Raw genomic sequence first — 18,626 nt, 5'->3', positions numbered from 1 at the left:
TTGTCTTTATAAATGAGATAAACAATACCAACAACCTGATCAATAACTACAATTTCCTAACAATACAATATTCTTTGTTGTTCAGTCGTGTCCGACTCTTCGTGACCCCATGGACCATAGCACGCCAGGCCTTCCTGTCCTGCGCTCTCTCCCAGAGCGTGCTCAAGTTCATATTCATTGCATCGGTGATGCTATCTAGCCATCTCATGTCGTCCCCTTCTCTTTTTGCCTTCAGTCTTTCCCAGCATCAGGGTCTTTTCCAGAGAGTTTTCTCTTCGCATTAGGTGGCCAAAATATTTCAGCTTCAGCTTCAGTACCTGTCCTTCCAATGAGCACTCAGGGTTGATTTCCTTTAGGATTGACTGGTTTGACCTCCTTGCAGTCCAGGGGACTCGTAAGAGTCTTCTCCAGCACCACAGTTCGAAACAATATTCTTAGGAGGACACAATAATACCGAAAAGAAGAAGAAAGGGGGGGGGGGAGGAAAAAGAAGGGAAAAAAGAAGATTTTTTCCCCTTTCTTTTTTTTTAAGAGTTAAATTTAAACTCCAATACATACAGGCTTCAGATCCCATTCTAATTTAGAAACTATACCTATAACATTAGCAATATTACAATTTGATAATCAACCTTACATTTCAATATCATATCATCAGTCTTATAGCAAGGAAGCAGGCTTACAATTCATTCCCAGCAACCATATATTGCCCTTAAGTTAGAATATAATAGTAATAATAAAGCTTAACAGTTTAACCAACCAAAAATCTTACTTAGTAGTCTTATAGTAATGATAATAATAGTAATAATAATAACAGCAGCAAAAAAAAAGAAAAGAAAAGAAAAGAGATGAAATTATAATGTTATATAATAATAAAGTTTGGAAGCAACCTTACAACAGTCAGTAATATATTTTATACTAGATGTATAAATGAGTGTGCACAATACACCCTCAAACAATATATTTAAATACAGCACATCATAACGAGAATTTAAAGAAAAATAAAAAAGAATGAAAGAGAGCAAATGAATGTATGTATAATCAGATATCTCTGACCTAGCCTGAATCATGCAGACTAAACATAAACAATTAACAAAACTTGTTTAAAGATTCCAGTTCATGGGGCTGGAACAGAAGTCTCATGCATTTTTATGCTCCATGCCGCCGCCATTTCATGGTTTAGGAACTTCTTCATCTGACCTTCAGAAACAATGCAAAATGTAGCAGGATATTTTAAGTGATATTGTAAGTTCATTTGTTTTTCCATATTTTTCGCCTTGATGAATTGCCTTCTTTTATCAGCCACCTCTTTGATGTAATCCGGAAATAACATAACTTTATCTTGTTTCCAAAAAGGATTTCCAACCTCTCTTGCCAAACGCAGGATATAATTCTTTGTGGAGATTCTTGCAAATTGGACTATAATCGTATAGCCAGTCCCTTTAGCATTTTGCACACGAAATGCCTGCTCAAAATCAAATAAATAATCAGATGGCACAGGGAGTATCTCATGCAAAAACCTGTCTACAAAGGTAGGCAAATTTACATCTCTAGGCAGATTTTTAATACCAATAATACGTACATTGGATATGCGCGTGAAGGCCTCGGTTGGGAAATTCTGGCAGAGAAATTTTTGAAAAAAACTTGTGTCGTAGTTTCGTTCATTGTCAGCCTATCTTGCAGCTCATTAACCTTCGTCTCCATTTTTTGCCAAGAAGTGTTAATTAAATTCACTGCTCCTTGCACGGCAGTGATGGAATTTTGGATTGAATCCAACCTCTTAGATTACTCAGCAAATTGCGAAGATAAAGTTTTTATCAAAGTAAATAATTCCCCTATATATTCGGTTCTCAGAGCCTTTGCCAATGGAGGTACGGGGGGAGTGGGCGGTGATGCAATTCCGTTCTTTCTCCTCGCTGTAGCCATGTTTCTCTAGCAGGTCTTCAGATATTCTCAAATATTGTTGATATTTCTTAAACCATCCTGCAGATGTTGTTGGTATTTCGTAATCCATATATTACAATGGAACATGTCAGCCCCATTTTCTCCTATTAGATAGGAGTTTCAAAACAGCTTTTTGCGATGTTTATGCTCTGGGAGGGTAGTCTCGGAATCCAGCCCCCCCCCCCCGCTTCTTCGCAGAGAGTACTTTTCTCCAAGATCTCATCCAGCTGCTGCCTTGCCCCCCCCCTTTTAACTCCAGGGGGGAGATGAAAAGGTTTTTCAACCTTTTAAAAAGCTGTTTGAGATAGCGTCCTGCAGAGGCTCTGCGGGCTGCTGCGAGGGCGACATTGGTTCCAACTGGAAGTCCATAGAGTTTTTTCCAAGGAATAAGAATAACATTTATTTTTTCATAGGTTTTTTTTCTAAAAAAAGTATTATTCTTATTCCTTGGTCCTTGCCGAACAGAGCAAAGAGCTGACAGCAGCATGTGAAACCAGGAGAACACACTCACAATGTCATAGCCCGGCCTATGGGTTACCTGTGGGGATGTATGAAACACCTACCTGGCTCCGTGCCGGGCAATCTGCGGTGGGGGGGAGGCACTCCATCCCTCCCCCCAGAATCCTGCCTGGCTGGCTCTGCTCCATGGATTTCAGGGGGCTGAATGCGCTGAATGCACTGGCATTTGGCCTCACCGAGATCTGTCGTGGAATTCTCTGACATCCCTAGTTACCTGGAGATATCTAGCTGGCCTTTAGGTGGACATTTGGTCTGCAGGGCTCTTCTTAGGATCTTATAATCAGACTGGTTGATTGATTTGGGAGTAGGGATGTGGCAAGCATCTGCAGGGTGGTGGTGGAGGAGTCTGATGGACTCAGCTCTCCGAGCTGTGGGTTTCTCACAGACCCGCTCAGTGAGCGCCCCGGGGCTCGGTGATCACCTGGCAGCTGCTCACCCTCATCGCGAGTTACCATTTTCTTCAACAGTGGTGGCTTGGACTCTTCCGGGAAGGGAATGTTGCAGAAATGGCGGCTGTAAAGGGGCCATGTACGCAACATTTATAGGCTTGCATGGAGCATTCACACCTGCAATGTTGCATAAATGGCCCCTTTACGGCTGCTGTTTCCGCAACATTCCCTTCCCCAAAGAACCCCAGCCGCCATTGTTGTGCAAAATGGCAGCTTGCGATGCGGGTGGATGGCCCCGTAGCCTTGTTGGGCACTTGCCAAGGTGACAAGAAGCCCACGTGGCACTGTGAGCAGGGGCAGGCAGCAGTGGCGGGTGTGGATGAGACTGTCCATCCCTGTTTGGGAAGGGACTAAAGCTTAGAGGTACGGCACATGCATTGCATGCAGAAGGTCCCGGCTTCAGTCCCTGACAGCTCCCATTAAAAAAAAAGGATCAGGTGGCAGGCCAGGGGAAAGATTCTCTCTCAGACACCCTGGAGAGCTACAGCCAGTCAAAATGGATAATAGTCAACTAGATCGAGCAATAGTCTGTTTGACTTAGCATAAGGCAGCTTCCTGTTCAGTCCACCGCATTTGTAGGCTAAACAAAATCCACTGCATTTCGGCAGGGCTAGCTCTAGGTTTCAGGGGCCCCTGGGCAACATATCTGTCAAGTTCCTTGGTCCTCTCCATTGGCAGTCACACAACTCCAAGGCACCAGGCTTCAGGCTCACTGCTTTATTAGTTAGCTACCAGGTTCTTTACAAATGCAAATCCTCGGAAACTCTCAGGCTACGAAGGAAAACAGCTACTCCACACAATTACAGATATCAGTAGAGGAGCCAAGTGGGAATCAGAGAAGTTGCCGGCAGTTTGAACAAGAACTTGCTGGCCAGAATAACTTAAGGGGGGATGCCCCTACCTTACAGGTGTGCCCCCTTATGTAGGCTCTTATGCATAGCCAACCGGGTGGAATGTCTGAGCTCAGCCTCTAACTTTTCCCATTTTGCTCTGTGCTGGACCCTAGCATCCTTCAGGTCACACCCTACACTCTTCTCCTCCTCCGAGACCTGAGTTCTCACGGGGGAGGAAAGGGAGGGCCTTCCGGTCGAGCCATCTGTGAGCCAAGATCCAGAGAAGTACACCTATCCACATCTGAGCTCACTAGGGAGGAAACCTCCCCCACTTCTGGCTGTTCCCCTTCTGAGTCCGAGCTGCTATCTCCACGTGCTCAGACTCATTCCTGACAGTATCATCTATTGGGTCTCCTCATCTGTCAGAGGGCCCTGGCAGGCTTCCCTGGTTGCCATGGCAGTGCTCCAAGCAGTGCTGGCTAGCGATGTATGAGAATTCCATTGCCGCTCACAAATCACATGAGCATTCCCCATTCGAAGCTCCAGACATGAGTGCGAGCACGTGTCCACCAAAAACATCTATAAATGGTTGCGCATGTCTTGTTTGTCTTGTTTCCAGTTCAATGAATGCATCTATTTGGGGGAAATAGGTCATCTTATTACTGGTCCGATACTGTTCAAGTTGGGAGGAGCTTGCCCAGCTCTTGTTATTACAGCAGAGCCAAATAGGTCCCCTATTCTGCCATTGTGGCTGCCATTTTAGCGCCCAGAATTCTCTTGTAAATTATGTTGGGTGCTCTTCTTAGCATTGTTCGCAGATGACTTCTGGTGGAAAAATGAACAACCAGCCTCCAGGAAGAACTCACCTCTATTTATTTATTTATTAGATTTGTTAGCCACCCATCTGGCCACCTCCCTGGCCACTCTAGGCGGCATAGAATACAAGTGACAACACAAATACTACTGTGGGCAAGAATCCCATAGAAGAAATGGAGTAGCACTCATAGTCAACAAAAGGGTGGGAAAAGCAGTACTGGGGTACAATCTCAAAAACGACAGAATGATCTCAGTATGAATCCAAGGCAAACCATTCAACAACACAGCAATTCAAGTCTATGCCCCAACCACTGAGGCCGAAGAAGCTGAGGTTGATCGGTTCTATGAAGACCTACAACATCTTCTAGAACTAACACCAAAAAAAATGTCCTTTTCATCATAGGGGATTGGAATGCTAAAGTAGGAAGTCAAGAAATCACCGAGATAACAGGCAAGCATGGCCTTGGTGTACAAAATGAAGCAGGACAAAAGCTAATAGAGTTTTGCCAAGAGAACACGCTGATCAAGCAAACACTCTTTTCCAACAGCACAAGAGGCGACTCTACACATGGACATCACCAGATGGTCAATATCGAAATCAGATTGATTATGTCCTTTGCAGCCAAAGATGGAGAAGCTCTATACAGTCACTAAAAACAAGACCTGGAGCTGACTGTGGCTCAGATCATGAGCTTCTTGTTGCAAAATTTTGGCTTAAATGGAAGAACGTAGGGAAAACCACTAAACCATTCAGGTATGACCTAAATCATATCCCTTATGAATATACAGTGGAGGTGAGGAATAGATTTCAGGGATTAGACCTGATAGACAGAGTGCCTGAGAAACTATGGACGGAGGTCCGTAACACTGTTCAGGAGGCAGCAACTCAATCCATCCCAAAGAAAAAGAAATGCAAGAAAGCCAAGTGGCTGTCTGATGAGGCTTTACAAGTAGCTGAGGAAAGAAGGGAAGTGAAAAGCAAGGGAGAAAGGGGAAGATATATCCAACTGAATGCAGAGTTGCAGAGAATAGCAAGGAGAGACAAGAAGGCCTTTTTAAATGAACAATGCAAAGAAATCGAGGAAAACAACAGAATGGGAAAGACTAGAGATCTCTTCAAGAAAATTGGAGATCTCAAGGGAACGTTTTGTGCAAAGATGGGCATGATAAAGGACAAAGAAGGCAGGGACCTAACAGAAGCAGATGAGATTAAGAAGAGGTGGAAAGAATACACAGAAGAACTATGCAGGAAAGATCTGAATGTCCCTGATAGCCATGATAGTGCGGTCACTGAACTTGAGCCGGACATCCTTGAGGGTGAAGTCAAGTGGGCCTTAGGAAGCATTAGTAACAACAAAGCTAGTGGAGATGACAGTATTCCAGCTGAGCTATTTAAAATCCTAAAAGATGATGCTGTGAAAGTGCTGCACTCAATATGCCAGTGTGGTGTAGTGGCTAGAGTGCTGGACTGAGAGTCGGGAGATCCGGGTTCTAGTCCCCACTCGGCCATGGGAGCTCACTGGGTGACTTTGGGCCAGTCACAGACTCTCAGCCCAACCCACCTCACAGGGTTGTTGTTGTGAGGATAAAATGGATGAGGAGGATTATGTACGCCGCCTTGAGTTCCTTGGAGGAAAAAAGGTGGGATATAAATGTAATAATAAATAAATAAATAAATTTGGAACACTCAACAGTGGCCACAAGACTGGAAAAGGTCAGTTTACATTCCAATTCCAAAGAAGGGCAATGCCAAAGAGTGTTCAAACTACTGTACAATTGCGCTCATTTCACATGCCAACAAGGTTATGCTTAAAATCCTACGAGCTAGGCTTCAGCAGTATGTGAACCGAGAACTACCGGAAGTACAAGGTGGGCTTCGAAGAGGCAGAGGAACTAGAGATCAAATCGCCAACTTTCTCTGGATCTTGGAGAAAGCAAGAGAATTCCAGAAAAACGTTTATTTCTGCTTCATTGATTATGCTAAAGCCTTTGATTGTGTGGATCCCAACAAACTGTGGCAAATTCTGAAAGAGATGGGGGTACCAGACCACCTTACCTGTCTCCTGAGAAACCTGTACGAGGGTCAAGAAGCAACAGTAAGAACCAGACAAGGAACAACCGATTGGTTCAAAATTGGGGAAGGAGTACGACAAGGCTTCTTCGCTTTCTGCCATTAGGGTGGTATCGTCTGCATATCGGAGGTTGTTGATAATTCTCCCAGCAATCTTAATTCCGACCTCTGATTCATCCAGAAATGCCGGGTTGGATGAATCAGAGGTCAGAATTAAGATTGCTGGGAGAATTATCAACAACCTCCGATATGCAGACGATACCACCCTAATGGCAGAAAGCGAAGAGGATCTAAAGAGCCTCTTGTTGAGGGTGAAAGAGGAGAGTGCAAAAGCTGGTTTGAAACTCAACATTAAAAAAACGAAGATCATGGCATCTGGCCCCATCACTTCCTGGCATATAGAAGGGGAAGAAATGGAAGCAGTGACAGATTTTACTTTCTTGGGCTCCAAGATCACCGCAGACGGTGACTGTAGCCATGAAATTAAAAGACGCTTGCTCCTTGGGAGGAAAGCTATGGCCAACGTAGACAGCATAGTAAGAAGCAGAGACATCACCTTGCCGACAAAGGTCCGTCTAATCAAAGCTATGGTTTTCCCAGTAGTAATGTATGGCTGTGAGAGCTGGACTATAAGGAAGGCTGAGCGCCGAAGAATCGATGCTTTCGAACTGTGGTGCTGGAGAAGACTCTTACGAGTGCCCTGGACTGCAAGGAGGTCAAATCAGTCCATCCTAAAGGAAATCAACCCTGAGTGCTCATTGGAAGGACAGATACTGAAGCTGAAGCTCAAATATTTTGGCCACCTAATGCGAAGAGAAAACTCCCTGGAAAAGACCCTGATGCTGGGAAAGACTGAAGGCCAAAGGAGAAGGGGACGGCAGAGGATGAGATGGCTAGATAGCATCACGGATGTAATGAATATGAACTTGAGCACGCTCCGGGAGAGAGCGCAGGACAGGAAGGCCTGGCGTGCTATGGTCCATGGGGTCATGAAGAGTCGGACACGACTGAACGACTGAACAACAACAACAACGACAAGGCTGCATATTGTCGCCCTGCTTATTTAACTTATATGCAGAGTACATCATGAGAAACACCAGATTGGATCAATCACAGGTCGGAATTAAGATTGCCGGGAGAATTATCAACAACCTCAGATGATACCACCCTAATGGCAGAAAGTGAAGAGGATCTAAAGAGCCTCTTGTTGAGGGTGAAAGAGGAGAGTGCAAAAGCTGGTTTGAAACTCAGCATTAAAAAAACTAAGATCATGGCATGTGGCCCCATCACTTCCTGGCATATGGAAGGGGAAGAAATGGAAGCAGTGACAGATTTTATTTTCTTGGGCTCCAAGATCACCGCAGACGGTGACTGTAACCATGAAATTAAAAGACGCTTGCTCCTTGGGAGGAAAGCTATGGCAAACGTAGACAGCATAGTAAGAAGCAGAGACATCACCTTGCCGACAAAGGTCCGTCTAATCAAAACTATGGTCCCAGTAGTAACGTATGGCTGTGAGAGCTGGACTATAAGGAAGGCTGAGCACCGAAGAATCGATGCTTTCGAGCTGTGGTGCTGGAGAAGACTCTTACGAGTCCCCTGGACTGCAAGGAGGTCCAATCAGTCAATCCTAAAGGAAATCAACCCTGACTGCTCATTGGAAGGACAGATACTGAAGCTGAAGCTCCAATATTTTGGCGACCTAATGCGAAGAGAAAACTCTCTGGAAAAGACCCTGATGCTGGGAAAGACTGAAGGCCAAAGGAGAAGGGGACGGCAGAGGATGAGATGGCTGGATAGCATCACTGATGCAATGAATATGGACTTGAGCATGCTCCGGGAGAGAGCACAGGACAGGAAGGCCTGGCGTGCTATGGTCCATGGGGTCATGAAGATTCAGACACGACTCAACAACAACAACAACAACACAAAATACAACATAATCAACTAATTATGATTATTAAAACAACATTGCTCTAAAAAAAAACCCTAACCCACCCCAAATGCCTGCCTGAACAACCAGGTTTTCAAAGCCCTGCAGAAACTCATCAAAGAAAGGGCATGGCGGAGGTCACTAGGGAGGGAATTCCACAGAGTGGGGGTTACCACAGAAAAGGCCCTCTCCTTAGTCCTCACAAGCCTGTCTGTCCTGGCTGATGGGACAGACAGAAGGCCGATCTCATTGAGCAGCATCCCTGGTGTTGCTGGAGGCACTCCTTGAGATAGACTGGGCCAGAACCATATAGGGTTTTAGTGGTCAATACCAACACCTTGAATTGGGCCCAGAAAACAACTGGTTACCAGTGCAACTCCTTCGGCACTGGAGTGATGTGATCTCACCAACAGCTGCCTTTAATCAGGCAGGCTACTACGTTCTGCACCAGCTGCAACTTCTGAACCATCTTCAAGGGTAACCCCACATAGAGTGCATTACAGTAGACTAAGCAAGAAGAGACCAGGGCATGAACTACTGATAGAAGCAGACAGTTAGGGATGTAGGGGCGTGGCCACCATATCAGATGGAGTTGTTACAGTACTGCCCAGCTCATGGCCAACACCTGAGCCTCCATGGACAGCTGGGAGTCTAAAATGACCCCCAGGCTGTGGTGCGGACCTGGTCCTTCAGGGGCAGCCGCACCCCATGCAACACCAGGTCAACATCCCACAACCTCCCCTTGTATCCCACCAAAAGTACTTTGGTTTTGTCAGGGTTCAGTTTCAGCTTATTCCTTCCCATCCAGCCACTCACCGACTCCAGACACTTGGACAGGGTTTCTACAGCCACCCTTGGTGAGGATTTAAATGAGAGGTAGAGTCACGTGTCATCCGCATATTGGTGACACTGCACCCCAAACCTTCCTGCCAGTGCCACTACAGATGAAGCAGCAGTGAGAAAAAGAAAGGAAGGGGAGTGATTTCACTCCTTTTTGCTGCTTTCCCCTAATTTCAAGCTTTCGTTTCAGTATTCTACACTGTACTTGATGACTCAGATTTTTTTTTCTTTCATTTCTATACCTCCCAATGGCTGAAGCTCTCTGGGTCATTCACCAAAATTATTTAGATCTGAATATGTGAACTGATTCCGCTTCAGAATGGGTGAATGAGCAGTGTTCAAGATCATGATCTCGGCACTCATCTCATGCCTGATTCCCATTCGCCGCTTGCTCTGTGCGAACGGGACACTTACGCAGTACCGATCAAATGGGAGATTTGGGGAAATCTCCCCAAACTCGTGTATATTTCCTCCACAGACTAAAGTGAGGCTGCTTCAGTGTATTGAGGAAATTTGCACACAGTAGGAAATTGGGAACTGGGAAATGGGAACAAGACCAATGCAAGTATATATTCGATGATTTGCAAATATTTTCAGTGGACATGTGTTCACACTCACATCCAGAGTTTCGAACGGGGGATGCTGGAGTGTTTTGAGAACAAAAACAAAATTCTCATTTATCCCTATTCTCAATAGCATTGTGCTAGATGTGATGTGATTTTTTTATGTTGTTGGACCAATGGTGGATTCTCACATGCAGTCATCACTTGAAGTGAAGATCATGCATGTGTAACATGCTTGTTTGGTTTAAATTCAAATTTCATTCTAAAGCTATACACACACACACACACACACACACACTATTTTTTAAAATTAAAAAGTGAGATTTAAAAACTCACACATCTCTATCCAATGTAGTTTCATGTGTTCAAGGGGAGGGGAGGAAAAGGAGAAGAAAAGGTAGCCAATAGAGGGGAAGATGTGCCCAAATACTTTGTCATCTCTTTGATTAACTATGAAGATTAGGGTTGCCAGAATGTCTGTGGGTTGGACCTGAAGTTCTATGGTTTTAGCTTCCTTCTCAGGAAGAAGGCTGGTTGGTTTCAACTAGGGATGAGGAAGGGATGTGTTCACTTCATATTTTAATGAGAACTTACCTAATTTTGCATTTTCAAACCAATATATCAGCAGAAACTGTTATCCTTCGAAATTAGGGATGTTAGAGAATTCCACCACGGATTCCAGGGAGGCTGAATTCCAGTGAATTCGGCCCCCCGGAATCCATGGAAGAACGGAACAACCCGCCCCACCACCCTGCGAAAGCCCCGCGAAATGGAGCCTACCTGGCTGCGGTGGCGGCAGTGGTGGCTCCGGTGGCAGCTCTGGTGGCAGCGGCAGCTCTGGTGGCTCAAGCCGCTGCTGGGCTGCAGCCGCAAATAGCGGCCGCTACGCTGGCCACCATTTGTGTCCCTGATAAGCCGTGATAGGCTACGTAAGTATCTACATAGCCTATCACGGCTCAGGGCAGGGACGCAAATGACGTAGCTGCCGCCATTTGCGTCCGTGTCTCTAGCCGTGATAGGCTACATATATATTTAGGGATGGGGGAGAATTTCTCCCCAAAACTTCGGGGGGCCGAGTGCCAACGTGTTCGGCCCCCCGAAGTAGTTTCGGGGAGAAATTCTCCGCACCCCCCCGCCCCCCACAACCCCCCTGGGACGGGACTTACCTTTCCCGAATGTCCCTCCTGGAAGCGGGTCCCGGCGGCGGTTCGTCAGGTCTTCGACAGGGGCAGAGGCGGCAGCCAGTCTTTCGACCGGCTGCCGCCGCCGCCATTCCAATAAAAGTAAAAAAAAAAAAAAATGCCCCCGTGATAGGCTACGTGACAATTAACGTAGCCTATCACGGCTAGATTTGCAAAGTCAGCCATGATAGGCTACATAAATCGTCACGTAGCCTATCACGGGGGCGCTTTTTTTTTTTACTTTTTATTTCGCGGCCGGGCAAGGCGAGGCGCCTCCTCCCCGGCCTGAATTTCGGCCGGGCGAGGCAGGAAGCCTCCCCCCTGGCCTGAATTTCGGCGGGGCGAGGCGGGAAGCTTCCCCCCCCGGCCTGAACTTCGGGGGGAGCAGCGAAGCGCCTCCCCCCCACCGCGAAGCAAGCTGCGAGACCAGGTAAGTGGCTTTCGTGCACTCCTAGTATTTACGTAGCCTATCACGGCAAAAGACAGGGGTGCAAATGGCATAGCGGCCGCCATTTGTGGCCATGTCTTTAGCCGTGATAGGCTATGTAAATATATACATAGCCTATCACGGCAACAGGAAGGAACGCCAAAGGCGGCCGCCGTAGCAGCTGCCATTTGCATCTGTGTCTTTAGCCATGATAGCTACATATATATTTACATAGCCTATCATGGCTAAAGAGATGGACACAATTGGCGGTGGCGACGGCGGCCGCCATTTGCATCCTTGTGCAGCCCAGCGGCTGGATGTCTGGCTGCAGGCGGCCCCGGCCTGCGGCTCCGCAGAGTCGCGGCAGAGCGGAGCCGGCTGGGGAGGATTCCGGGGGGAGGGATGGAGTGCCTTCCCCCCACCGCAGATTGCCCGGCATGGAGCCAGGTAAGAGTTTCGTACATCCCTATTCGAAATACACACCTTCTCAGAATTTTGCAATAAAGTTCTCAAGTTGTTGGGTTTTTTTTTGAAACATAGAAAATGTTGATATTACTGAAAATAATATTCAAATAATTTCATTAAGAAAAGTGCTTGCAAAAATGTGCATATTAGGCAAAATTGCATATAAAAGCTCATGTATCTGGAGAAATGCACACAAAGATGGATACAAATTTTCATGCAACTTAAAAAAAATAATTCTCAAAGTTTGAGATGAATCAAACTCAAGATTGGAAAAATGAGAAATAGAGAGAAACCAAAATTGAGAGATTCATCTTTCCCTAGATTCAACTTGGCTTGAGAGATTTTACCATTCACTTTGCCCCACCATCTCTACCAGACTTGACCTCAGAGACACCAGGAACAGTCAAGTTCTTCCCCTGATCTGCTAGCTATCACTCCGTTTGTTCCCACTGGGTGACACTAGGCTCTGCCCTTGCCACACCAGGCTCCAGCTCCTGATCTGCCAATCTCCACCCTTTAGGCCTCAGTTTCCACCACCTGAGTCTAAGTCTCTGAGCTTTAGAAGGTTAACTGCTCAATGTAAAGAACAATGTACGTGGCTAATCCCTCCAGCATTTGGATTTTGCACTTAAAAGGCAGCCTAAACATATTTTAAAGAAATAAATATTCTATCATGCACTGCTTCTTCCTATGCCTAATTCATTTAACCAGAACTAGCAGTATTATGGCACCTAGTTGACTGCACCCACGATGTCTGATGAAGCGATGAACGTGGCTCTGGTAGTTTATGTGAACGCTGTTTTTATTTGCTTGCTGTTAATTACCCTTTTTTCCTCTCTTCCAGCTCTTCTTTATGCAACTATTTTTGGAAATGTCACCACCATTTTCCAACAAATGTATGCCAACACCAACCGCTACCATGAGATGTTGAACAATGTGAGAGATTTCTTAAAGTTATACCAAGTCCCCAAAGGCCTTAGTGAACGAGTCATGGATTATATTGTCTCCACATGGTCAATGTCCAAAGGAATCGATACAGAGAAGGTACAAGTAGCATGTGTGTGTGTGTGGGGAACCTAGGGATAACGGAGAAATCCACCGTGGATTCGAATCAGGATGGATTCCCAAGAATCCAACCTGCAAAGTCCGCAGCAGAATAATCCCACTCACCTCTGGGTCTGTCAGATGTCCCTCGGGGTGGCTCCCCAGTGGTGGCAGTGCTGCTGAGGGCCTTCCTCCCCACACCAGGTGTCAAGGACTTCCATAACAGCTGATGTGGGGAAGAAAGGTCCCAGTGCGACTAGCCCCCAGTGTTCTCACCATGGTCTCCTCTTGAGGAGACCAGGGAGAGAGTGCTGGGGTGCCACTGAGGCACTTATTCCCTGCACCAGCTGCCAAGGGCTTCCTTAATAGCTGGTGTGGGAATGAAGGATCCCGGAGCGGCCAGGAGGACAGCCACCCCATGAAATCCGATATATGTGGTAAGGCTCTAGGGAAATCCACAGAGCACCAAGTGGCCCGGATTTCTCCACCATGGACGCTCCCGGACTCGATGTTGTGGGGTTTGTACACCCCTAGTGAAACCCCAGTTGTTAAACAATTCACCCCAATGTGCATTTTGCAATAGAATACGTAAAAGATGGAGTGGTGTAACCATGCAGAAGTCTACTGCTATTCATGAAATCATTTTATTATGATGCATACTTGAATATTCAAAAAGAACATCATGATAGGCTCAGAGCCATGTGTTGTACACATCAGCACCACACAATTGCAGAAAGCATTCATTCATTCATTCATTCATTCATTCATTCATTCAATAAAAGCAGTCTTCTAGCCCTTAAGGCTGAAAAGATAATCTATTTAGTTGTTGTATTTCTATACTGTCTTCCTGGAGCTGAGCAATGTGGTTTGCAAAAATATCAGAAGATAAAAGCCATAATCAAATAAAAACATTGCACAACATTTAAAACAGCCTTAAAATCCTTGACAACTTAACAAAATTTATAAAGCCAAGTTAAAAAGATGTGTCTTGAAAGTGTGCAGGCAATGTCTGGTAAAACTACACAGAAAGGTTCCCCCCACCCCACCCCAACGCCAGAAATTCCAGCAACTGAATGTAAGGCTAATCAATAAATACTGGAATTAAGGATGGTGTGGGCACCTGAATCAGTCTGGGAACCTGGCGGACCTTCTCCTGCCCACAGCCCCGAGCCCCGCTTACTGAGCCCCTGCCCCCGCTCACCCCCTACCCATGCTCAGTGAATGGCCTGCACTCACCCCAGCAGCCTCATTGAGCTTTGCGGTTGCCATCTTTTGAGAAATAAAACTGCAATCACAAAAATGCGCATATTTGCACACGCGCAAAAATGTGCATTTTTGCAAATGCACTTATTTTTGTATGTGAAAATGCACAGTTTTTGCAAATGTGCTTATTTGTGTATGCATGAAAATACTCGTTTTCCAAAAAATGCACATTTTTGCACACATTAATATGTGCATTTGCAAAATTGTGCATCTTCGCACATGCAAAAAGACACACATTTTTGCTATTGCCTTTTTTTTTTTTTTTGAAACAGCAACCATGGAGCTCAACGAGGCTGCTGGTGTGAGTGTGGGCTGCTTGCCAAGTGTGGGAGGGGCTCAAGAGTGGTCCGGGAACCAGTGAGCAGGGTCAGGGGCTGGGCGGGCATCCAGAGAACCTGGATGGGGGTGAGTTTGCACATCCCGAACTGAAATAAATGTGATTTTTACAAATGGATAACGAAACAAATTAGGATTTTAATAACAAAAATAAATGGATTGCTGAAACAATAAAACAAATTATTTAACCCTCTTAGTGCATCAAACTCTCAAAGTGCTGCTGCAGCAAAAATCATTACTTTACAGCAGACCTTGGAGAATGTTTGGTGCAAAACTCACATCTCTGTTTAATATCTTATATCCTTTTCCCTTTATCCAATTATTTTGCATATTTTTTCCTTTATTGCCATGTCTTCTCTCTCGTGTACCGATGATAGATATGTGATCCTTTTGGCTATTTCTTTTTGCTTTTTACTATTGGTTTTCACATATATAGAGATGTTGATATATGAATTCTCTGTGGCCTTTCTCACCATCCGCTGTTCCTTCCAAACCCGTTATGTTCAGACAAATAGATTAGCATGTTTATTCTTTCTTAAACAGTTGAATGAAGCAGATAAATTGCAGTGCAATGGTTAGCTGGATTCTTTAATCACTGAGTCTTGAGACCATAGGCGCTGTTACACTGCAGCCAATTGATGTTTCAAAAAGAAGCCCACAGCATTTTTTGCAATAGGATTTATTACATTACAGTGATATATTCACCTGAGCCTCATATGGTACATTTCAGGCAGCAAAATGCTCCGTTATTACAAGTTTAATTCCCTTCTTTACAATCCAAATAATAAAAGGAGCCAGGGAGAAAGTGCATATGCCTGCAGAAAAAGGGGGGAAAGATTCTATATTTAAACTTTTGCAGCAGGGTTCCTATGGCAACGGAAAATGATAATTGTATGGAAACGTGAGGATTTAAAAATAACTACTGGCCAATACGTCATGAGAGAAGTGTGTCTTCTTAAAATAGTTAGTGTGTATGTCCTAGAACAAAATAGCCAGTGTTTGCGAAGTAATGGATAGAGCTTTAGGCTTCGCCTAGATCTGTGTTTGAATATCACTAGGGATGGGAAAATCAGTCAGAAGTGAGCATGTTGGGGCTCTCTGGGTTCCACCACAAAGCTCAGTCCAACGCATTCTTCTTCCCAAATGTAAGCTTTTGTTGTTGTTGTTCAAATGGGAAAAGTGGGCATTTGGGTGTGCATTCTTTTAAGGCGTGCACCCAAATGCGTACTTCCCCTTCGTTGACTAAAGCATAGAAAGGTGTTCCTCTCTCTCTTCAAAATGCACCTTTTGAAAGTGTGCAGTTTTCTAATGAACACATTTTGATCACAAGGTTGAGACTATCACGACCTTTGCCTGGAAAAAAAAGGTGCAAGTCCTGGTGTTTCCTGCACTGAAACAAAATTCTCATATGTCCCGAACCTCCACTTGTTTCAAACGAGACACCATGCCTCAGATGTGTGAATAGCTCTCTGATCTCCATAAACTTATGGAAATGCCACCAGCCATGTGTGTGTGCGTGTGGTCTAGATTGGGACCATGGTGCATGGAGCAACCCCCCCCCCTGCTGTTTTCCATGTGAAAATCAACAGCCACCACCCTCCACTCCTGACATGCACACTTTGGGCATCTCATGGCTTGGCTGGGTCTTGTCGAACTGGCCGGTGAAATCAGCCAGCAGTAAGGTGCCCAAAGCATGCATGTCATGAGTGGAGGGCAGTGGCAGTTGATTTGCAAATGGAAAACAGCATCACTTTCATCAGCAACTCTTCCCAGTGTCCCTGCATGAGGGTGGACATGTGCCCTCTTTTACAGTGGACAGGCCTCTATTTGAAGGCTGGCCAAAGGACTGCCCTGTCCATGAAGGGCTGCTGGAGGACCCTTTGAAGGAATCCTCTATTTGAAGGGCTGTCCAATCCAAGTCCGGTACAGAGATGAAAGAACCATAAGAAGGGAGAGCAGGAGCTGGCCTTGAAGTTGCCCATCAACGCTTAGTACCTGGCCAGCAAACTGAACAGGCAGGCACATAGACCATCTGATTGCAGTCTTCTGCACTATGGTGAGATGTACTACATTTCTATTTAAATTATAATGATTCACTCTGAATTTGCATCTATACCTACCTAGGGAGGTGGTGGGCTCTCCCACACTGGAGGCATTCAAGACAAAGCTGGACAGCCACTTGTCAGGGATGCTTTGACTTGGATTCCTGCACTGAGCAGGGGGTTGGACTCAATGGTCTTGTAGGCCCCTTCCAACCCTTCTATTCTATGATTCTATGATCCTATGAGACTGAAAGAACTGGGCATGCTTAGCCTTGAGAAGAGAAGACTGAATGGAGAAATGATGGTGCTCTTCAAGCACTTGAAAGGTTGTCACAGAGAGGAAGGCCAGGATCCCTTCTCGATCATCCCAGAGTGCAGGACACGGAATAATGGGCTCAAGATTTTCTTATCAAGAAAATAAGGGCTATTTGCGTTGCCCTTATTTTCGCCGTAGTCTACGTAAATCTTTACGTAGACTAGACGTGCCAAAATAAGGAACGCAAATGGCGGAGCCCATGGGCCGCCACCATTTGCGTACGTGCTTTTTTTCCCCCCCCAAAGTCACCCGTCATAGGCTACGTGATGATTTACATAGCCTATCATGGCTGACTTTGGAAATCTAGCCGTAATAGGCTACGTAAATCGTTACGTAGCCTATCACGGGTGTGTGTGTGTGTGTTTTACATTTTTTTTTCGCGGCCGGGTAGACAGGGCGCTTCTACCCGGCCTGAATTTCACCGGCGAGGGATGGGGCAACTCCCCCCTGGCCTGAATTTTGGCCGGGCGAGGCGGGGTGCCTCCCCCCCCTCGCCTGAACTTCGGGGGGAGAACTGAAGCGCCTCCCCCCCACCGCAAAGCAAGCTTCGAGGACAGGTAAGGGACTTTCGCCCATCCCTATATACTTGTTCTGTGAAGCAGCATCCCTGAATCTTGCATCTTCTCATCAGCTAATTTGGGCTCCTCAGCAAGTATAACTGCATCCCTCTTTGCAAACAGAGGTATACCACTTTGCAGTCATATGTCTTTGCCAGCAACAACAAGCAGCTGTTTTGCAAAGAGGGCATACCTTTTTGCAATCAGCTGCTCGTTGCATTCTTTTTTTTAACCGTTTTCAAGGGCGTACTTAACACATCTTAAAAACGTAACGTCTGTGGCCAGCAGAAAAGGAGATGAGTGCCAGGAGAGCACTCTTCAAATAAGGTCTCTTAAGCGGTCATAAGAACATTTACAGCAATTCTTGGGTGGAGTTAAAGCACTCTTCTTGGATTCCAACGTCTTAGTTTTAATTGAAACACACTTGACAGCAAGTGAAAAATTAATAGGTTGCATCTCTCACGATGGAAAAATAGGTCATTACACAGAGAACAGCAAATAATATTTGCTCAGCCAACAGTTTCAATTACTCTGCTAGTGACAAAATGTCAATCCAGTCCTAATACATATTTCCCCCTTCAACATCTTGATTCCTGTTGGGCTGCAGTGATGCTAAAATACATGAAGCCACAGGCAAGGGGGATTGCTTGGGAGTTTACCCAAGCTCATTTTATTTTGCCTTCCTGCAGAAATGGAAGTCACATTCAGTCATATCCAGACTACAACCCAGTTCCCCGAAGACCTGGAATTAGGTTGTGACTGTATTAAGCATAAATTGTTGTGGAGTTTCTATAAATTTGGTTGAAAGCAGCCATGTGGTGCAATCCTAAACATGTTATATGCTTTTTATTTTCTTTATTTAAGGCATTTATATAGCACCCTTTGTAATATTTATTCCAAGATAAATCAAAACAAAACCATAATAAGTTATCACAGTAAATCAATTAAAATAAGAAATAACACTACACAATGACACAAGTGGTATGTTGTTGGACTACAGCTCCCATCATCCCTGACTGTTGGCCATGTT

The 18,626-nt window shown here is 45.4% G+C and overlaps 1 protein-coding gene across 1 annotated transcript in view; it reads left to right on the top strand.

The window, feature by feature from the left end:
• Positions 1 to 18,626, top strand: part of KCNH5 (potassium voltage-gated channel subfamily H member 5) — a 322,321-nt gene that overhangs the window by 212,560 nt on the left and 91,135 nt on the right. The window contains exon 8 of the mRNA XM_084836675.1: positions 12,883 to 13,082. Within this exon, the coding sequence (XP_084692801.1) occupies positions 12,883 to 13,082 (200 nt within the window). The remainder of the gene's footprint in view (positions 1 to 12,882; positions 13,083 to 18,626) is intronic.

Source organism: Heloderma suspectum, chromosome 1 (assembly GCF_057233095.1).
Source record: "Heloderma suspectum isolate Gila_16-S chromosome 1, 16-S_ref, whole genome shotgun sequence".
NCBI classification, from domain to species: domain Eukaryota; kingdom Metazoa; phylum Chordata; class Lepidosauria; order Squamata; family Helodermatidae; genus Heloderma; species Heloderma suspectum.
This window is presented reverse-complemented; position numbering and strand designations above follow the sequence as displayed.